This window comes from Epinephelus moara, chromosome 10 (genome assembly GCF_006386435.1).
Source record: "Epinephelus moara isolate mb chromosome 10, YSFRI_EMoa_1.0, whole genome shotgun sequence".
NCBI lineage: Eukaryota > Metazoa > Chordata > Actinopteri > Perciformes > Serranidae > Epinephelus > Epinephelus moara.
In genome coordinates this window covers 41115615-41134337 of record NC_065515.1, presented here as the reverse complement: position 1 = coordinate 41134337, position 18723 = coordinate 41115615, and the positions used below count along the sequence as shown (strand labels likewise).

Genomic DNA, 18723 nt, shown 5'->3' with positions numbered 1-18723 from the left:
TGGCTCTCCATATGAGGTTAAGAGAAAGATCAGTGTTTGTATTGTTGACAGTTTTGTTAATAATACATGTTCAAACTGTCCAACAGGCATATTGATGTGTTTTCAAGCCTAACTGTGAACACACCAGATGCTGCCTTTGTTAATGAGAGCAGCAGGCAGGTTTTTGTTTTGGAGGTTGGCTGTAATTTGGACCACAGTTTGGAGGAGGTATTTCCTCACCAAGGTTACAGATTAGCAGCCTTTATTTTTCCCACATCTTGGTCACGAACACTTACTGCTTGTGTTCATATTTAGCAGTCAGGTAATGTTTACTGTTTGTTGATGAGGATCGTGCAGGTGACAGGGATGTTAGAGGAAAAAAAAAAAATTAAGGTTCTCTGTGTCTGCAGTCACCATCATTTACTACATGTGGGTAAGGCTCTACTGGGTCCAGACAGAAGTGTGTCCTTTATTTTTCATTATTTTTCATTTTCATTTAAATGTGCAACTGCTTGTGTGTTTTTTCCACAGACACATCTATGTGATCCCAGCCTTCACCTGGATTCTAACTCTTGCTATCTTACTGGCCCACACAGTCATCCAGCCAATCACTTCACTGCTTACCCTGCTGAAAGGAATCCTGCTCATTGTCACGGTAACCATTCTTTTATTTTTTAAATTATTTTCAGTATTTATACTTTCCTTGGTAAGTATTTGTCATCCTTATTAATAATATAATGGTAGGGGAAACACTGGTGATTGTATGTCTGTTAAAGGGAAACTAATGGACCCTGTTTTCTCATGTTTTTATGGAACACAGAAAGGCTCTGAACATGTATTTTGACGTCCTGGGTGTGTTTTTTTTTTTTTTTAAATGCAGCATGATGATATAAACATTTTATACAGCAGATGTAATGCGGACCTGCCGAGTCAGCTGTCTCTGTTTGCCTCTGTTAGTAGAGACTCCACTCTGCGGTGTAGTATATACACTTTGCTGATAAACCACAGAATTACACACTGGACTTCATTTTTTTTTTTTTTTAGATATTTTTTTGGGCATTTTAGCCTTTAATTGATAGGACAGACAAGCGTGAAAGGGGGGAGAGAGAGAGAGGGAGTGACGTGCAGCAAAGGGCCATGGGCTGGAGTCGAACCCGGGCCGCTGCGGCAACAGCCTTGTACATGGGGCGCGTGCTCTAACCACTAAGCCACCGACGCCCCCACTGGACTTCATTTTGTCCCTCTCTCTTACCGTTAACTATAAATTTAATACTGATTTAAAGTAATTTTACTTCACATCCTTGTATTTATTATGTTCATCTGTAGTGTAGGATTGTAAGGGGGCAGGAGCGTTGAGGATAGGCTACTTAACAATACCCTCTTTTTCACAGCCTAATGTTGGCCGGTATGGAAGAGCCAGAACTGTTGTTTGCTTTTCTTGTGTTAGCAATGGTGATACCAGTTTGATTTGGTTAGGTCAGGGCCATGGAATATTAAATCATCCATATTTTCTCACCACATCTTAGCCTGTCTTACCCTCAGGTGTACATAAACTACAGGTTATACACCTACGTTATCTTATCAATTATCAGCCATGAGAAGCAGTTAATTATCCGTTATTGGTATTGGTTGAAAAAAATCCATATCGGTGCATCCCTAGACAGAATTTTTTCCCCACATACAAAATGGACTGTCCCAAATACTAAACTAAAAGACAGGTGATATGTACGTAGCCAAAACATACCCACTAACAGGAAGCCCACATTGGCCAACGCAGTCTGTTTAAGTGTCGCTGAGTGTTCAAACACTGTTTCATTTCACATTTCTATACACTGCCACTTTTTTTATTGGGAAAGGAGCAGCAACTTGAAGATCTTGTTTTCTACTGTGCACTCCTCATTTAGGAAATGGTTCTTTGATAATGGAGATGTAGCTACAGGCCCAAATTAACCCAGTCTTTACTTCTTTGTTATCGTTTGGTTTAAAACTGTAATATTTACCCTTGACAGTGCTGACAGCCATGTACATTAGACATCATGTCATTGATTAAGGTTGAGAAACGATGCACAACCTCAGATTTAGGGAAAATGTATGTACTTTAGTGTAAGTTATGTCATGTCTTTGTATCTTAATCTTAAAGGATTAGCAGTTCACACATTATGAAATATGACTTCCCCTATTGAATTTAAACGGTAATTAGAAAACATAATTATTAAGAAATAAGATAGTAGTAGCATATCATTCATCATGCTTGGTTTTATTCTGTCTTTAAAAAAAAGAAAAAAAAGAAATGGAAATGTTTCAACAGTCTCCTCTAACCTTCACGCTTCACACTTTCTAAGCTTTTAAGCTTTGTCTTTATTCACTCCCTAAAAGTGTATATCCTTCGGCCATTTTTGATGGATATCATGTCGCTTTGACATGTTTTCGTGTGAGGTCATGCTGGTAAAATGGATGGAAGTGGCATTGTGTGCTGGTCACCTCATACAGATGCCGTAGTGCTCATTGAGCTCCCACTGTGTGTGTGGTGGTTTTGAGCTTTTCCAGGTCAGTGCTTGCCAACATCAGGGAGTGTCAGCTGCTCAGCAGGAGCTCCTGAAGGAAGTCTTTAGGCTTGAGTCAGAGTACATTTAACAGCATCGTATTCCACAAGGTTACACTGCCTCAAAGGCAGCTAGCTGCCACGACTGCTGTGTTGGGTTGTCAATTAAAGTGTTAGCCAACACCCCTTTCTGATCATACTTACATGATATTACATTAGATTAACAAGTCAAAGGATATGTTCCATTTTCATTTCAATAAAATGCTCACATACATGTACATTGGTAGAATTGGATTTTGACCTCCATCTCTTAGATATGAACCATTCCACAGCCCATACGGACAAGAGGAATGACTTAAGTGAGCAAAAACATATAAAATGTACATAAGGCATGTGGATATTGTCCACTATGAGACAGACTTGAAAACATGTAAACATGTTCCAAACACAAAAATATTGTAATGGTGGATTTCTACTCTAGATACACTCATAAATCATTAGCAATTTCTTTTTAGACTAATATACTTTAATATGTGTTCTTTTTTCTGTCCATTCCAATAGATGGAGAATCTGAGTCCAGAAAACACCTAATAGTAGAAATTACACAAAATTAGTCTTAACAGACCTTTTTTCAACAGAACATTAAGTGATTCATTTTCATTAATTGGTAAACTCGTATAAATGAATAAAGTGATGCTTTGAAATACATTGCATATATATTTTGTATTGTATCTGTCATCCTGGTTTTCTGAAGTACATAAGTGTAAATAATCAAAAAGATGCATTATAATCTAATTGTGTCAGTAGAAAACTAAATCAGAAAAGTATTTCCTTATTTGAACGAGTAATTCCCCATTCATTTTTTAGTGGCACTCACATACCCCGTCCATTCCAGCGGATGGATTTTTATGCCTCTGTGCAGGCGATAGCGGTGGCTGGAGGCATTATGTTTTTGTGTTTTGCATCTGTCTGTCTGCAAATCGGTCCCATTCTCATGAACATGATATCTGAAGAACATCTGAAGGTGTTCGAAGTCCAGGCCAGTGTGACCTGTTCTGCCTCACTCTTGTGAATGCAATATCTCAAGTACGCCTTGAGGAAATTTCTTTACATTTGACCCAAACGCCCCCTTAGACTTGACAGTGAAGTGATTAGAATGTGGTGGTCAATGCTCATTGTAACCTTGCGTCCAACTTATTCTTTTGAACACAATATCTCAAGAATTTCTTGAGGGAGTTACCTCAAATTTAGCACAAACATCCTTTTTGACTCAAGAATGAACCAATTAGAATTTGAAAGTCACTGTGACCTCACAAAACGTGTTTTTGGCCTCAACTCAAAAATTCATACACAAATTGTGACACAATTTCATGCAACTGTGTGATAGGATATAATGATAAAGTGATTGTATTTTATATCCTTGATGCATTCACAGAGGTATACAATTGCAAAGCAATTATTCCAGTTTAACATTAGAACACCACTTACATTATGATGTATCATATCTCAGGAACAGAAGGGGAGACATTTGGTCAGATACTGAGTTGGTGACACTAATCTTGGGGGCTCATCTTGAAACTGTGCTGATTGTAATGATCATCTGTGTTGTCAGGAGGAGATGGGTGTGAAGCATCCATGTTTTCACAGACAACTGTAAGTGCAACTTGACTGGTGTGCGGACGCATACAACCGTGAGGCAGTAATTCTAGTTTTTTTTATTAAATCCTGAGTAAAAGCAATCTTCGTATTATTTTTTGACATGTGTAAGTAATATAACATCTGATGTTTACTTAAAAAACTGTTTGAACATCAATTATGAACATTAACAGTATGATTAATAGATTAAAATGGGCCTTTTTCTTCCTCCTTGCCTTACAGTTGGCCATGCTTGGTGAAAAAGGGGGTGTGGCTCTAATGTAGTCCAATTTAGGTGATGTAAAACACTGTAATTGGCTTGTAGACATCCAGTCAAATGAATTTGTGCATTTGGGTGGAGCCAGATGCCAGTAAAATAACGAAAAGTTATGTCTATTGGAATGGACCTTAATGGGCTGGTATTACTTTCTGGTCAAGCAACCAGTCATATTACTTTGAGAGCAAGACATATGAATGTCTAGCAAAAGAGTGAGACGACTGATTGCTCTGTGTATACAAACGTAGATCAGAATCTTGTATCGGGTGCTCATGGAGAAAGGGAAACAACAGGCTTGACAAGACATATGAATGTCTATATAAAGCCAACAGACTGTGCAAATACTCCCACGGTCCACAGACATGCAGGTTAGGTTCATCACTGACTTTAAACCACCTGTAGGTATGAATGTGAGTGTGAATGATTGTCTGTCTTATGTGTGTTAGCCCTGAAAATGACTGGCAGCCGGGAGATGCTTCAGCTCCCCACAACCCTGCAGAGGATAATCAGGTATAAATCATGGATGGATGCATTTATAACTATTATTTTAATTGGACAGCATTACAGTGTGGTCACCTCACAGTATGATTGCCCCCTGGGTGCTTACAATTGCCTGTGGGTGGCTGAGCTCCTGAGCACCCATGCAGTCGAGGCATATGTTTTTGACTAACAGGCTCAGCTCTGCCTATGACTGTGTATAAAATTAGCATTTAAAGATATAGTAATCTCCAGGAACTTTAGGTCAGTTAAGAATGGAGGAAAATGTGTGTATTTAGTGTACTGTAAATAAGATCTAATGCCTTTTACTTTAACTTGTAGGAGGAAAGCAGAATATCCTCTGTGCTTCTTTATGATCAAATACATGATAACTTTTTAAAATTGCAGCCATTGATAGGAAGTCTGAAGCACCTAAATGTGTTGAGTACTTGCTATTGTTTGATGTCTCAGTCTGAGACATAAACCCCATATAAAAGTGGACGACATGATGGTAACGCAAAGTGAAGCTAAAACATCTTGATCACTTCCTGGTGGCTGACTGCAGTATAGATAGGATGGGACAAGTAAAAAATCAAGTGCATGTCAGATTTGTTTTTCCCAAAGATAGATTCTTACATTTTTGGTAGTTCTTATTAGCTCATGTGTGTTCAAGTGTCTATTCTTGAATCTTTTTGCTGAGAGACATGTATAGCTGCAGATGCATTCTGTTTGAATTGTACACGACATTGCTCCTACCACTAGTACAAGACAAATCCACCATTGCAACGGTTATTTGAACCCTGCTACCACAAGACAATGTAGTAAATAAATATGAGGCAATAATCCACTTTCTAATTCATAAACATAAAGACGTGATTCTCTTTACAGGTAACAAGATGTAACCCTTAACTGATTATTTTTTTAACCTAGCACTAGCTAATAGCTAACTTAGCATTTTTGGTGGGCCTTCCGCTTCCAGGCAGAGGGGCGAAGGGAGCTGATTCTGAACTTAAGTGTAGGTATGATAGGCGAGTCATGTAGCTAATGGGTGGGCCACGTAGATGCTTCAGCTGCAGCTATACCTACCCGCTTTCCCGATCACGACTGCACAGACTTATGACTTTTGGAAATTTTGGCTTCATTTTTATACAGTTGGAGGAAGTAGAGACGTATCATCCATCTTTATGTATAGTCTTCGGTTTGAGAACTCCACAAGGTCATGTTACTGGAAGTCTCTCCGTCTTCCTCAAACATAAGTTTTTAACTTACAAAAGAAAATGTCTCAGTCACTTGAAGAAATGCTTATACAGCTTTCTGTTATTTTTCTACTGGGCTCGCCTCTCTTTGATTTTTGTTGCTAAAGACAGTTTGTCACAATTCTTTTATAAATCAAATCTCCTCAAGGGCAGAGCATTCACTTTTCTTGCATGCCCTCTACTTTGTTCCTCTGTGCTTTATACATTCTGTTAGTTCAGCTTCTTCACTGCCATACCGGTAAATGAGCTGATGCTGGGTTAGTAACGGAGGAGATCGATGTCAGTGTTAGGCTGGGTTCACACTGGACGTGTCACTGCAAAGTGTGCCGATTTTCCATGGAGCCATGCCCTCTTGCTTTCGGTGCACATGTTAACCGATTGGGCTAACACGGTGCAGCACCACATGCCCTGGCTGGCTCGTGATCTGCACCAATTGTTTCAGCGTCTGGTCGTTTTTTTTCCGTGAGAAGGAGAAAACTCATTGAAAATGTGTAATAAATGATATTAAGTATTTACTAAATATGATATAGATGATCTGACTGTGATAAATGATAGAATATGCGCCCATGCTTCCACATATTTGTCAGTTGTGTCTAATCAGAGAGTGAGACAGACAAGCAGAGCCACACACACACTTGACACATGCAATCACGCACAAGCAGACAGAGACAGAGCTCTACATGTGATTTAAACAGAGCAGAATGCTTCTGGTGTGATCAGCAAGGCGACTGCTGGCAGGCGCTGCATGACAATAATCGGGGCATTTCCACAGCATTCACTGTATTTCAAACCGAACCCTGTTAAGTATTTTTCCCATTATTTCTGACTGTGATTAATACAACTTTACTGATTCTTTCCTCTCTGCTGCAGCTTCATAAAACAAAAGTTCAGTCAGGTAATTACTTTGTCCTCCACAAACCAGAATAAATACTGTAAAATAGTAACTATATTGATATTGATCCTGTTCCGTCCACTGTGGCAGTCCAGGCCCTGATGCAGCAAAACACATTTGAATCCGCTTTGTCCTACAATTTTCACACATCTTATGAATCAGTGTTCTCAGTCAGTGTGCCTTTCTTTCAGGAAAAAGGTGTGTCCCAGGTGTAAGAAGTGCACTGTCATACATACACAAGTACTGTATTTAAACTTCTCCATGGCACCTTGTGTTTGTGCACACCAGGGGCTGGATGCACCAACTAGGCTAACACCTGGTCTTAAGCTATGTCAGTTGTAATTTGTCCAATCCAACAGTTACTCCGGTTGCACCATCCAGACTTTAGCCTTCTTCTCGCCAAGGCCAGTTATAAATCTATGATTCATTAGGAGCAGGCATAAATCAAAATCTTGACTGCTTCTGTGTATCAGCAGCCTGGTATACAACACAAGAGCCACAAACGTTGAACGTTGATAGAATACTGTTTCAGATTATCTGTCTGTTTGTCCATCCCATTCTTATGAATGTGATATCTCAATATCGCCTTGAGGCATTTTCTTTGAATCTGGGACACAGGTCCATGTGGACTCACAAAACATCAATCAATCAATCAATCAATCAATCAATCAATCAATTTTATTTATAAAGCCCAATATCATAAATCACAATTTGCCTCACAGGGCTTTACAGCATACAACATCCCTCTGTCCTTAGGACCCTCACAGCGGATAAGGAAAAACTTCCCAAAAAACCCCTTTAATGGGGAAAAAAAAATGGTAGAAACCTCAGGAAGAGCAACTGAGGAGGGATCCCTCTTCCAGGACGGACAGACGTGCAATAGATGTCGTACAGAACAGATCAGCATGATAAATTAACAGTAATCTGTATACAAAATGATACATGAAGAGAGAGACAGAGAGAGAGAGAGAGAGATGCAGGTAATGACAGTAGCTTACAACAACATTAATTTAAGTAATAATATTATAATAATAATTACGGCTATTGTGGTACAATATGTTGTTGGTATATATTAATATATGATAGTATATGTAGGTGACAAAAATCATATGTGTATAATAATAGTAGAAGTATGACTAATGATAACAGCAGCAGTAGGCGGCGTCAGGCAGGACCACGGCAGCAGTTAATATGATGAAGTGATGACATAATGTATTACAAAAGTCAAAGGGTCATCTTCACTGTGACATTACAGTCTTCTTCAAAAACACTTGTAGCCATTATTCAGTGCTTTAACCCAAATACAGAAGGGGAGGCATTTGGGCAGATGCTGAATTGGTGGCATTAATCTTGGGTAACCACCTTGAAACTGCGTATAATGTATAGATCGTCTGGGGGGAAGATGTGTTTAAACCCCCTATGTTTTTACAGACGTAGATGTAAACTGTAACTGTAACTTGATGGGTTTGTGTTAAGTTATCTTACCAACATAAACTTACGTCTTGTCCTTCACCTCGACTTATTGAATGAGAGCCTAAATAGATGTTCACCTATGAAAGGTGCACTTCTAAATTCAGTTATAGCTAGCTAGCTTCCATACTAACGATGGCACAAATAAACTATTAGCTACACTAGCATTAGCAGGACAACGGGAGATAGTTAATAATGTATCATAGGATGCGTTGCTTGCAACAGCCATAGTGGCACATGGAACATGCATCGCTGAGACCAGGCTAAGAATAGGTTTAAGTTTTGTTAGTGTAAGCATCATAAAGTAAATTCTAAAGACTTAACTGGTGTCTTCAAAAATATTGATTTGCCGATACATATCGATTCTGAATATTTGAAACGGTTTTGATTCTTGTTTTCCTCAGTATTGGTACATCTACACTTTCTTGCCCTCTTTTACTGTTACAGCAATATTTACCACAGTCATTCTGCTGTTCTCTGCTTCTAACCAAGAAAGAAAATTTGTTGTTGTCACTTTATTTTTTAATTAAAATTGAAAACTGAATGCCCTCCATGTCCATTTTCCCATGTTATCAGAAATGGTATCAAATATCGATACCTTCAAGGTATTGTATCAAAGTTATAAATTCCAGTACTGTAATCACAGTAGTCTTAACAAAGACCGAACTTCCAGTTTGGACCAGGCTTAATAAAGACCAATTGGTGCAACCTGCTCCAGTTTACATAGTGGCTCTGTGGTTTAGTGTCTGGTGGCCAATAAAAAGGGCCAGGGTTCAAACTTCACTGTGCATTCACTTATTTCTGCCTAAAGTGCTAACAGAGAGTTGTGGTTTTTGGTTATGAAAAACTTGACTTTGAATTTGACATTCAAACAATAATACAGTAATATCACTAGAGGCTGCAACTGACCACTTGTGGGGTTTTTTTTACTGCATTTTTTACTTAGTGTTGTAATGAGACATCAGATATATGAACACTATCTCACCTCCACCTGCTGCAGTCAGACATGCTTATTATGTCACTCCGTCTTCTTTTCATTTCCCCTGAAGTTGGTTTCATGTTACATTAATAACATAATTCTGTGTGTGTGTGTGTGTGTGTGTGTGTGTGTGTGTGTGTGTGTGTCTGCTGCCTTCCGCCTCGGGTCTCCTGAGCGCTCGCATTGGACGCTGCTCTTTTCTTGTCTCAGACTGTTGAACGAGAGGACTCATGCTGACGGGCATGAGTGCGGATTCTGCACCGACTCGAGGATTTTAGTCTCAGATCAAAGACATTTCTGAGACAGGCAAATTGTGGCAAAAGTCTTGTAGTCTGCTCTAGCCCTTAATTGCTCTCTGAATTAATCTCTGCTGAGCGTAGGAGACATCCCTTGAGGTTGACTGACATGCAAGAGTCATCCAGAAATAAATATGCCATGAAATAAATAAAAGACGGAGGAAAAAGAGTGAAATGAGGTTTTGAAAAGCCTGCCTACAAATTGCTATTCAGAATTAATTAGAAAGGTATAAAATAGAGTGAGAATACAGTAATAAATAGATGTTTGTTTATTTCCCTTGATACTTATTTATTTCCTTTGACATATTTTCCATTGCCTATGTAATTATTCCATTGTCTTTGTATTTATTAGTTTTTGGAGAAATATTTATTATGGGAGATTTCTTTCATTTAAGATTGAATTATGTATTGTCTTAGTAAATGTCTAATTTGTCATTGCCCTTTAATAATACCCTGGTCTGCCATTTGGAGCTTGATGAGGTATGCATTGAAGCACTACCTTTCAACAAAAGTGAGAGCACTCAAAAGTGTCTTTATCTTTGTGTGTGGTTCTGTATTTGTGACAGGGAGAGAGACTGCCAGCAACAGTTCTGTTTAAAGTGTTTCGTCAGCACACTAGGAAATGTATTTAAAGACTAACTTGCTGGTTGGCGACCCCACTGAATCAGTGTGGAGCAGAAGTGATTTCGAGTACTTTGGCAGGTGTTTGTCCGTCTCTTTGTCAGTTGGTCGATCGGTCGGTTGATCGGTCAACAGATATTGTGATGCGATGGCAACACAACCTTGCAAGATGCAGTTAGTGCACTTTACAGGTGTGGAGTTGAGATCAAAATGAAGGTCAAGTGTGAAGACAAGTATAATCTGTGCAAGTGCCCCTTAAGTAGGAACTAGGAAAAGCCCCTCGACCATTTTCCCCTGGCCCAGTCGCAGTCGATTCCATCACAAGATGGTCTCTAGTATTTATGACAGTTTTCACGTCTCCACATCGGCCATCACCACATCACATATGTTTTTGGGTTGTCTATCCATCCGTCCATCCGTGCTTACATGCGTATGTCTGTCCATCCATCCCATTCTTGTGAGCGTGATATGAATGTGTCAAGGTAATTTTTCAAATTTGACACAAACGTCCACTTGGACTTAACGATGAACTGATTAGATTTTGGTGGTTAAAGGTCAAGGTCAGTGTGACCTTACATCCACCTCTCTTGTACATGATATTTTAAAAACACTTATGTCCACTTTGACTCAGGAATGAACTCACTAGAATTTGGTGGGTGAAGGTCAAGGCAACTGTGACCTCACAAAGCACATTTTGGATATAACTCAAGAATTCATATGCTAATTATGACAAAATGTTTCACAATTTGCTAAAAGCATATAGTGATGACAATTTATATTTAAAAGGTCAAAGGTCAACTTCACTGTGTCATCCTAATGGTTTGCAAAAACACTTCTCTGGCCATCACTCAATGTCATCACTCAGGGACGAACAAGGAGACATACTGAACCGGTGACACTAATCTTGGGTGTCCACATTCAACTGTGCTGACTGTATAGATCTTCTGTGCTGCTGGGGAGAAATGTGTTTGAAGCATCCATGTTTTCTCAGACATGGGTGTAAACTGTGGGTGCAGCTACACTGGCTTGCAGAGGCAAATAAGCGCAAGGTGGTAATTCTGTTTTTTTATGTACAAATTAAAGAAACTGACCTGATAAAATTTTAATGCAATTGTATTCTATCATTTCATGTGACAAATAAATTGATTGATTAATTGATTGAGAAGGCCATCCCTGCAAGATTTGCAAGGTGCCATTAGTCGCCATGCAACCAGTAGCTTTCCACAAAGTGTCATCCCTGACCTGACAGATGCTTGTTAGGGTGTTAAATGTAGCTTACAGAAAGAAAAGTTATTCAGAAGGACTCTAGATGATTAAAATATAATACATGTATTTTGTGTGATGTTCAGGGGCCATACAAAATGTTTCTAAGGGCCACCATTGGCCCATGGGCCACACTTTAAGCAAAAGTGATTACACTAACATCTGCAGTTGTAAGGGATATTTATTTCAGCCTGAATTTTTTAAAATACTTAATGTACTATTCAAACATGTGGAAGCATATGGTAAAGAGAACCATCCACTAGGTCTGTTATTCTAAAATATATATGTACAGTGTATATTTAGACCAGTACCTTGTCCTAAAATGCCACAGCAGAGGTGAATGAATAGATGTTTGGGCTTTAGAACAGCTATGCATACAACAACATTAGATCAGTGGCTTCATCCGTGCGGGCAGGAGGCAGCTAGTGGAACCTTTATGACTCCCTAAAGGATCTCATGTCCTTGAAGAACAATGGAGAAATTGGACAGATTGATTTTAAATTGCATTGATAGCACACACACAAACACACCCTCAAAGCATTATAAAGGTATTCATGCACAAACTGAAGCATGTTCTCAATCTAACCTCAACTGAGTCTGTGTCACAGAGGCATTGCCTCTATTCTGTAGTCATTTCTGAGGCAGAAGGAGGTTGACAAAATAATCCTAACACCACAAAAAATACTTACTATCTGGTATTGCTTTGGCGAGGCTGCTGTTGTTTCATATACGTCCTGTAGATGGAGACATTTACAGAGAAACACACTCATTTGTATCCATGTGCACTCACACATACACACACAATAGGAGAGAAATGTGTCCTAGAGCTAAGTCCCAAACAGGGGGAGGTGTTAAGATTTAGAGGTTCAGTTGTGGAGCAGGGCACTGAGAGCCATTCCCTGTACTCTGCATCAATATGAAAGAGAGCTGGGCAGGCAAGGCCGACTGCACCAGAATAAAACACACTATCGTCAAGCACCAGCCATTTATGGCCCAGCAAATGTGATTTTTCTCTTTATGGCTGAAATATTAATGTTTCTATCTTGGTATACTTAGAAAGAAAACAGCAGTTTCCAGGCTCTGAGCTGCCAAGATAGAGGGGGTAGAGAGAGAAAGAGACAGGGGAATTTAATAAGTGATGTCATGGCAAATAAAAGGGCGGGTGAAGTATGACCTTCAGTCAGCGACTACGGTTAAGCATCAAAGCCAAAGAAACAGACAAAGCATGTTTTTCTATGTTTATTTTAAGCCAATTTTTTAACCATTTTTACTGGAAAAGCATCCATTGACGCCAGTCGCCAGAAGGAAATGTTGGTATTGTACATTTCTACAAACCATGGATACTGCATGGGCAGTTACATTTGTACATACCAACATTTATAAAATTATGTAGTATATGAACTGAGTTTTTCATTGGGAGGTGCAGGGGATGGTGGATGGTGTGTCACCTAGGCTAGACGCCTGCCAAGCTGCAGATCAGTGTTTAAGACCAACAAACAACAAAACTGGTTGTCTTTAAGCCAATCATTGCTGTGGTTCCAGCGGCTTTATAGCCAACAAATGTAGGTGTTTTTTAGCCACCAGTTGCTCTCCCCATTGGTGTAGTGCCACAAAAACTGGTTGTTTGTTTTAGTGAGACATTGCTGCATTTCCAGCTGGGATAGAGCCACCAATACTGGGTATTTCAAAGCCGCTACAAGGAACTTTTAACTGGACATGCAAAAGTCTCTCGTTTCTGCTGATGTCTGTGCGTGACCTACAACAGCAAATGAGACCATCGGTGTGAAGATAAGCTATTTCTATATAGTGTATATCCATACATTTAGGAAACTGTCTCCGGGTCCGCCCCAGGTCGCTTCCAGGACGAAACGATTTATGGCACTCAGACGGCACACGTCATCTTACCTAGCTGCTTACATTTATAGTGACTCTTATAAATAGTCGCTATTCCTCCTCCTTGACCTGACGTCCGCGGGGAGTTAAAATAGCAGCAATCATCGGGTAAAAGTTCTGTGAAAGCACTGGACTCACCAACAGTCAGCCACATCTCAGTCACGCAGAGAAAATAAGAACCTGAAATAAGGTTGATTTCATGTCTTTAGTTTTGTGTTAAGAGGACTTTGATAGTTTAAGTGGGCTCGTTGAGGTAATTGCTTCAGTGACAAGCTGAGGCCATGTAAGTTGCCAGAACCGGAAGGTCACACTCGGCTCTTTGTTTAACATTACCTGGCACCAAACACCAGCCGTTCAGAGTGGGCAACTTTAGTAAGCTGCTTTTCACCAACTGATGTGAGGCTGCACAGTGATTCACTTAGGCTTTTGATATTCTCCAAAGAAAATACTGCAATGTGCTTGTAATTTTTGAAACTACTTCAGCCTAATCTTAAAAAACAACAGCAACTCTGCCTCTAAACTTCTGCCCACATTTCCCACTGAAAAATGTAAAAATGTAATGTTGAAGTGCTTACTACTCTGAATACCATGAAGTCACATTTTGTTCGTAGAAAATAAAGTTATCACAAATATGTATCACTGGTTACATATATACTAAAAATTTGGGTTTCCTCACCTGACAGACTCCAATTCCCAAAACAACCAATCATGAAGCATTCAGCCCGCTGTAACACCTGTGTTGAGGGATGAAATATTATAGCTGTGTCTACCGTCCCATTTCAGAGACCGTTTGTATTGGCTGATGTGGTCTTCAAAGGACGTGGCGGACATAGACTTCGTCCTTCAAAGGCTGCAGCCCCTGAATTGAGTAGATATAGATAGATATATATGGATACATAGATAGATATAATATATAGATATATATTACTAATAAAGTAGGGTACCTGTTATTCCCAGCAGAACTGATTAGTAACACATTCTGTATAATTTAGTTGTACAATACATTTTTATGAACTGAAATATGATAATGGAAAGGGAGCAGCGGACCTTGGAAAAGAGGCAAAATTTGACAGGACCTAGTAAAGGATTAGGGTTGACTTTAATATCTTTCTTCCATTTCTCTTTCTTGCAGGAACTAAGTGTGATAATACAGCCCATTTTCATTCCCAGGTTGTACCGACACTTTGTCACACCTCTAGTATGTGGCACTGACGCCAGAGGCACCCTCTAGCATCTTCATGAGACACACAGGGCTTTACTCCAGTGTAACCCAGAGAGGTGGATGAGTCAAACAAAACTGGACTTTCATCCAAGAGACCACAGTTCATATCTTGTGTGAAATCAAAATGACATGGTTTTAACATTACGTGACTTACAAACCTACGTTCCATGTGAGTTTTAGCTTACTATTTTGTAATTTTAAGTAAAGTCATTGCGCACTGACATTGGTCATGTGATGTACATGCATCACGCTATGTTATTCTTTTTTTAAACTAACCAAGTGGTTTTGTTGCCTACACCTAACCGTGACTGTTTCACAACATTGTTACAGTGTGCGCATTCGTAAATCCAATCTGATACTCAACACTAAAATGAGAGCTCTGAGAAACAGAATGTTCTTTTTCTGTATCAATCAATGAACACTTAAGTCAATCATGCCTTTATTTTGCTTGGTGCTCTGCTGCATCGTCCCCCCAGACTGAGTTTCCAGAATACACTCTACTGCTCAGAGACTGTGGTGTTTTGAATAAGTGAACAGTACACTCCAACACTTCTCTGCATTTACTAAAGGTTCAGTTTGTGCTAGAGTGTGTTCTGGCACTGGGAATGAGTACTCCCAAAAGCACCCTTTGTGTTTCAGTTCACTTGGAGACAATAAAGTGTGCCCTGTGTGTCGCTATTAGACAATGAGGGGCATGACAAAGCGTTAGTATTTGACGACCTGGGAATGAGAAAGAGTTGGATTATACTGTCATCTCATAGAGCTACAAGAACAGCATTGGGCAGTTACACATTACTCAGTAACACATTCCAGTTACTAAATATGTTACAGTCACTAGTTGTGTCTGTGCATGCAGTAGAGAGTCTGGTCCAGATGTATTCTGTGTTGAGGCTCCAGGCTAGAGACCCCTGAGGGAATGCTATGACTGCCAAGGCAATGGTCACATGACTATTGTGGGCATTGACTGACTGACTGACGATAGCATGTTTGCTGCCTGCTGACCACAACTGGGGGTGTGAGCTATGTCATACATTGTTACCTCATAGACCACACGTTGTGGGTTTGACAGTGTTTTATGAGTTTTTACAAAAATGTTACAATAGATGCATTTCAGTAGGGATTAATGATTGAAATGATTTGTCTGTCATCATGCCTTCTTCCTCAGCTGTTATTCTCTTGAAAACAGAAATGTTCTCTTGCAGAAGAGACGGCAGACCTGCACATTAAGGAATCAGGTGTAACATTATGCGATAATAAAACTGTAACACAGAAATGGGAAATAAAAGAAACCTACATTAGTTTCCAGAATCTGATTGACCAGAAGTTTGAATTAATATCCCTGAAGGGTGTAATATCATATTTTGGAGGGAAGTTGGCTGCTACATGTCTAGTTTGTCTGTCTCATAATCAACGTTGTACAAAAGAAAATGACTGTGATCTTTAGTACATAGGAATGTGTCAGGCTGCTTTCCTGTATTTTTACATTTTTCCTGTAGAGAGTTTTACTAACTTTCAAGGACAGTTGTGTTCTGTGCTTCTTCAGTGATTCACTGACAAGTGGATGAGCTAGCAAAGCTTTTGAAAAGTAGCCCAGTGACGCCTTTGGCTGTCTCTGTCTGTCATGTGACAGGCTGTAGCGTCCCTCAAGAGTCTGCATGCCCCAGGTGGGGATAGAAGACAAGCTTTTGACTAAAGAAGAGTGAAACACCTTTAGCAACTCTGAAATTGTGTTACTCACATGTTGTGTTGGTAGCTAGAAATAAAGTGGGTTTTTCTCAGAGTTGGAGGTTGTGTGAACCCTGTGGCATGAGGATGGGAATTCTGAATTACTCCTGCATACACTTGGGCTGGGTGTTTATGGTGGGTGAGTAGCTTGAAAAATAGGTAGGCTGGCTGCTTATGAAACCTCATCTCATTTTCTTTTCCACATCTTAACCCTTAATCATCCTGCTCAACCATTTGGTAGCATATAGAGTCACTATATATTGGACGGCTGTGGCTCAGAGGTAGAGCAGGTCGTCCACCCATTGGAAGATCAGCGGTTTGATCCCCAGCTCCTCCTGTCTGCATGTCAAAGTATCCTTGAGCAAGATCCTGAACCCCAAAGTATGACTTTTGAATTGTCATTATGGTGAAAGTAGACATGCTAAGATAAAAAATTTACGATTTTCTAAAAAAAAAAAAAAAAAATTTAATTCCACATATTTGATGTAATTCCAGTATCTATTTGTTAATTCAGTTCAGTTTTATTTATAAAGCCCAATACCACAAAACGACATCCCTCTGTCCTTTATATCAGTGTGATTTTTTTCATCAATTATGAGATGTTTTAAAGGGATTGTAGTGATAAATATATACATGTCAATAATACAAGTACTGAAAAACTTGTGATTACATGGTGACAAATTGATATATGTTGGTATACTAACACAAGCATTATAACAGTACATGGTTTGTAGTTTTTCTTTTTTTCTTTCTGCATTTCAAATACCATGAGGTGACATCTTAACTGTTTGATAGAGGCCTGTATTTAATAAAACGTATTTTTTCCACATTAAAAGTCAGATTATGTTTGGAAATGGCCTTTACAGCATTTACCAGGATTTCCGAATGTTCTCAAAACAAAATCAATGCTGGCATCTCTTTGATTGCCTCCCTTCACAGAAATATAATCCTAAATAAAGCAGTCCATAATTTATTCCAATCTCCAAGCACTGGCCTCAGGGAGATGTTTCTCCGCTGCAAAAAACACTTTATAAGAGCCAAAGTTAGATTGGTGCATCCAGCCCCTTTTAAGTCAACTTTATGAAAAGTGAATGTGAAACCTTGGCAGTAAACAACTTCTGAAGCTGACTGGTGTTTTGAGGGGGATAAATAAGATGTTGTTGAAGGTCTATAGAGAGGCAGAGTGGGACACATGTAAGCATCCCTCAGGGCAGCTTTGTTGATTGGGATTGATTCTGGTGAAACAAAGGCCAGTGTAAGCAACCTGATGGCTTCAGACACACAGATACATCAGCAGTTTGTTTTCTTTTAGGACATTAATAATGGAACCCACTTACGTCTTGCACCCTTTACTTCTGTCGCAGTGATGTTGAGAGTGGAAATTTAATTTTGAGTGAGTTCATCAGCAAATCCTCCATGTCTGAGTGTGGTGTGTGATTTGTAGAGTGTGTGTATCTGTTTTAAGGATCCTTACCTGTCAGTTTGGGTGTTCTTCTGTATGCCAGACAGGTATACTGAGCAGCCATAGTCTGTACAGAAATGTCTGTACACAGAACTAGGAAAAGTATAAGAAGCCAAAAAATTAAATCTCCTGTGTGGGTGGACCGTGGGTGTGCAGAATACTCAAACTTGCATCTGTAGTCTCTTTTACACAGAGATGGGGCTATAGGGACACTACAAAGTCCCTTCTCTGTGCATCCTTTTCACTTTTACATGGGTACAAACAATGGTGGCATCATACCGTTCCAGTATGTGATTAAAGATAGCATACTCACATCCCAGAAGCAAAAAAGTGTAATGGATATGATGTTCAACATAACGTTGCTGGCCTCTAGTGTGACATATATCATATCAGCACTTTTGAAACAATAACAATGGCATAACATGGCAATAACAATCATTTACCATCTCTGCTATATGGCAGCTGGTCTCATCCTCTGCTCGGAGGGTATGTAGCTCCTGAACCCTATTGCTTTGCCAATTTGCGGATGTTTATGGCCAAACCCTGATCAAGAGAGGAATTAATGTTTGTATGGTTTTGATTACAGCACATCATCGCAAGTGTTCTTTAAATTAATGTGAGGTGTGACCTGGCTTTACAGTGTTGTTATGGTGGTAACATAAGGTCTTGCGACCATAGTGTAGTTCGTTTATAGCCTCACATTAGCATTTTACTTCTGGCAATTGCTTTTAGGC

The 18723-nt window shown here is 39.5% G+C and overlaps 1 protein-coding gene across 1 annotated transcript in view; it reads left to right on the top strand.

Annotated features, from left to right (window-relative positions):
- Positions 1-18723, top strand: part of LOC126396968 (uncharacterized) — a 105661-nt gene that overhangs the window by 55813 nt on the left and 31125 nt on the right. Inside the window, exon 8 of the mRNA XM_050055378.1 lies at positions 511-634. Within this exon, the coding sequence (XP_049911335.1) occupies positions 511-634 (124 nt within the window). The remainder of the gene's footprint in view (positions 1-510; positions 635-18723) is intronic.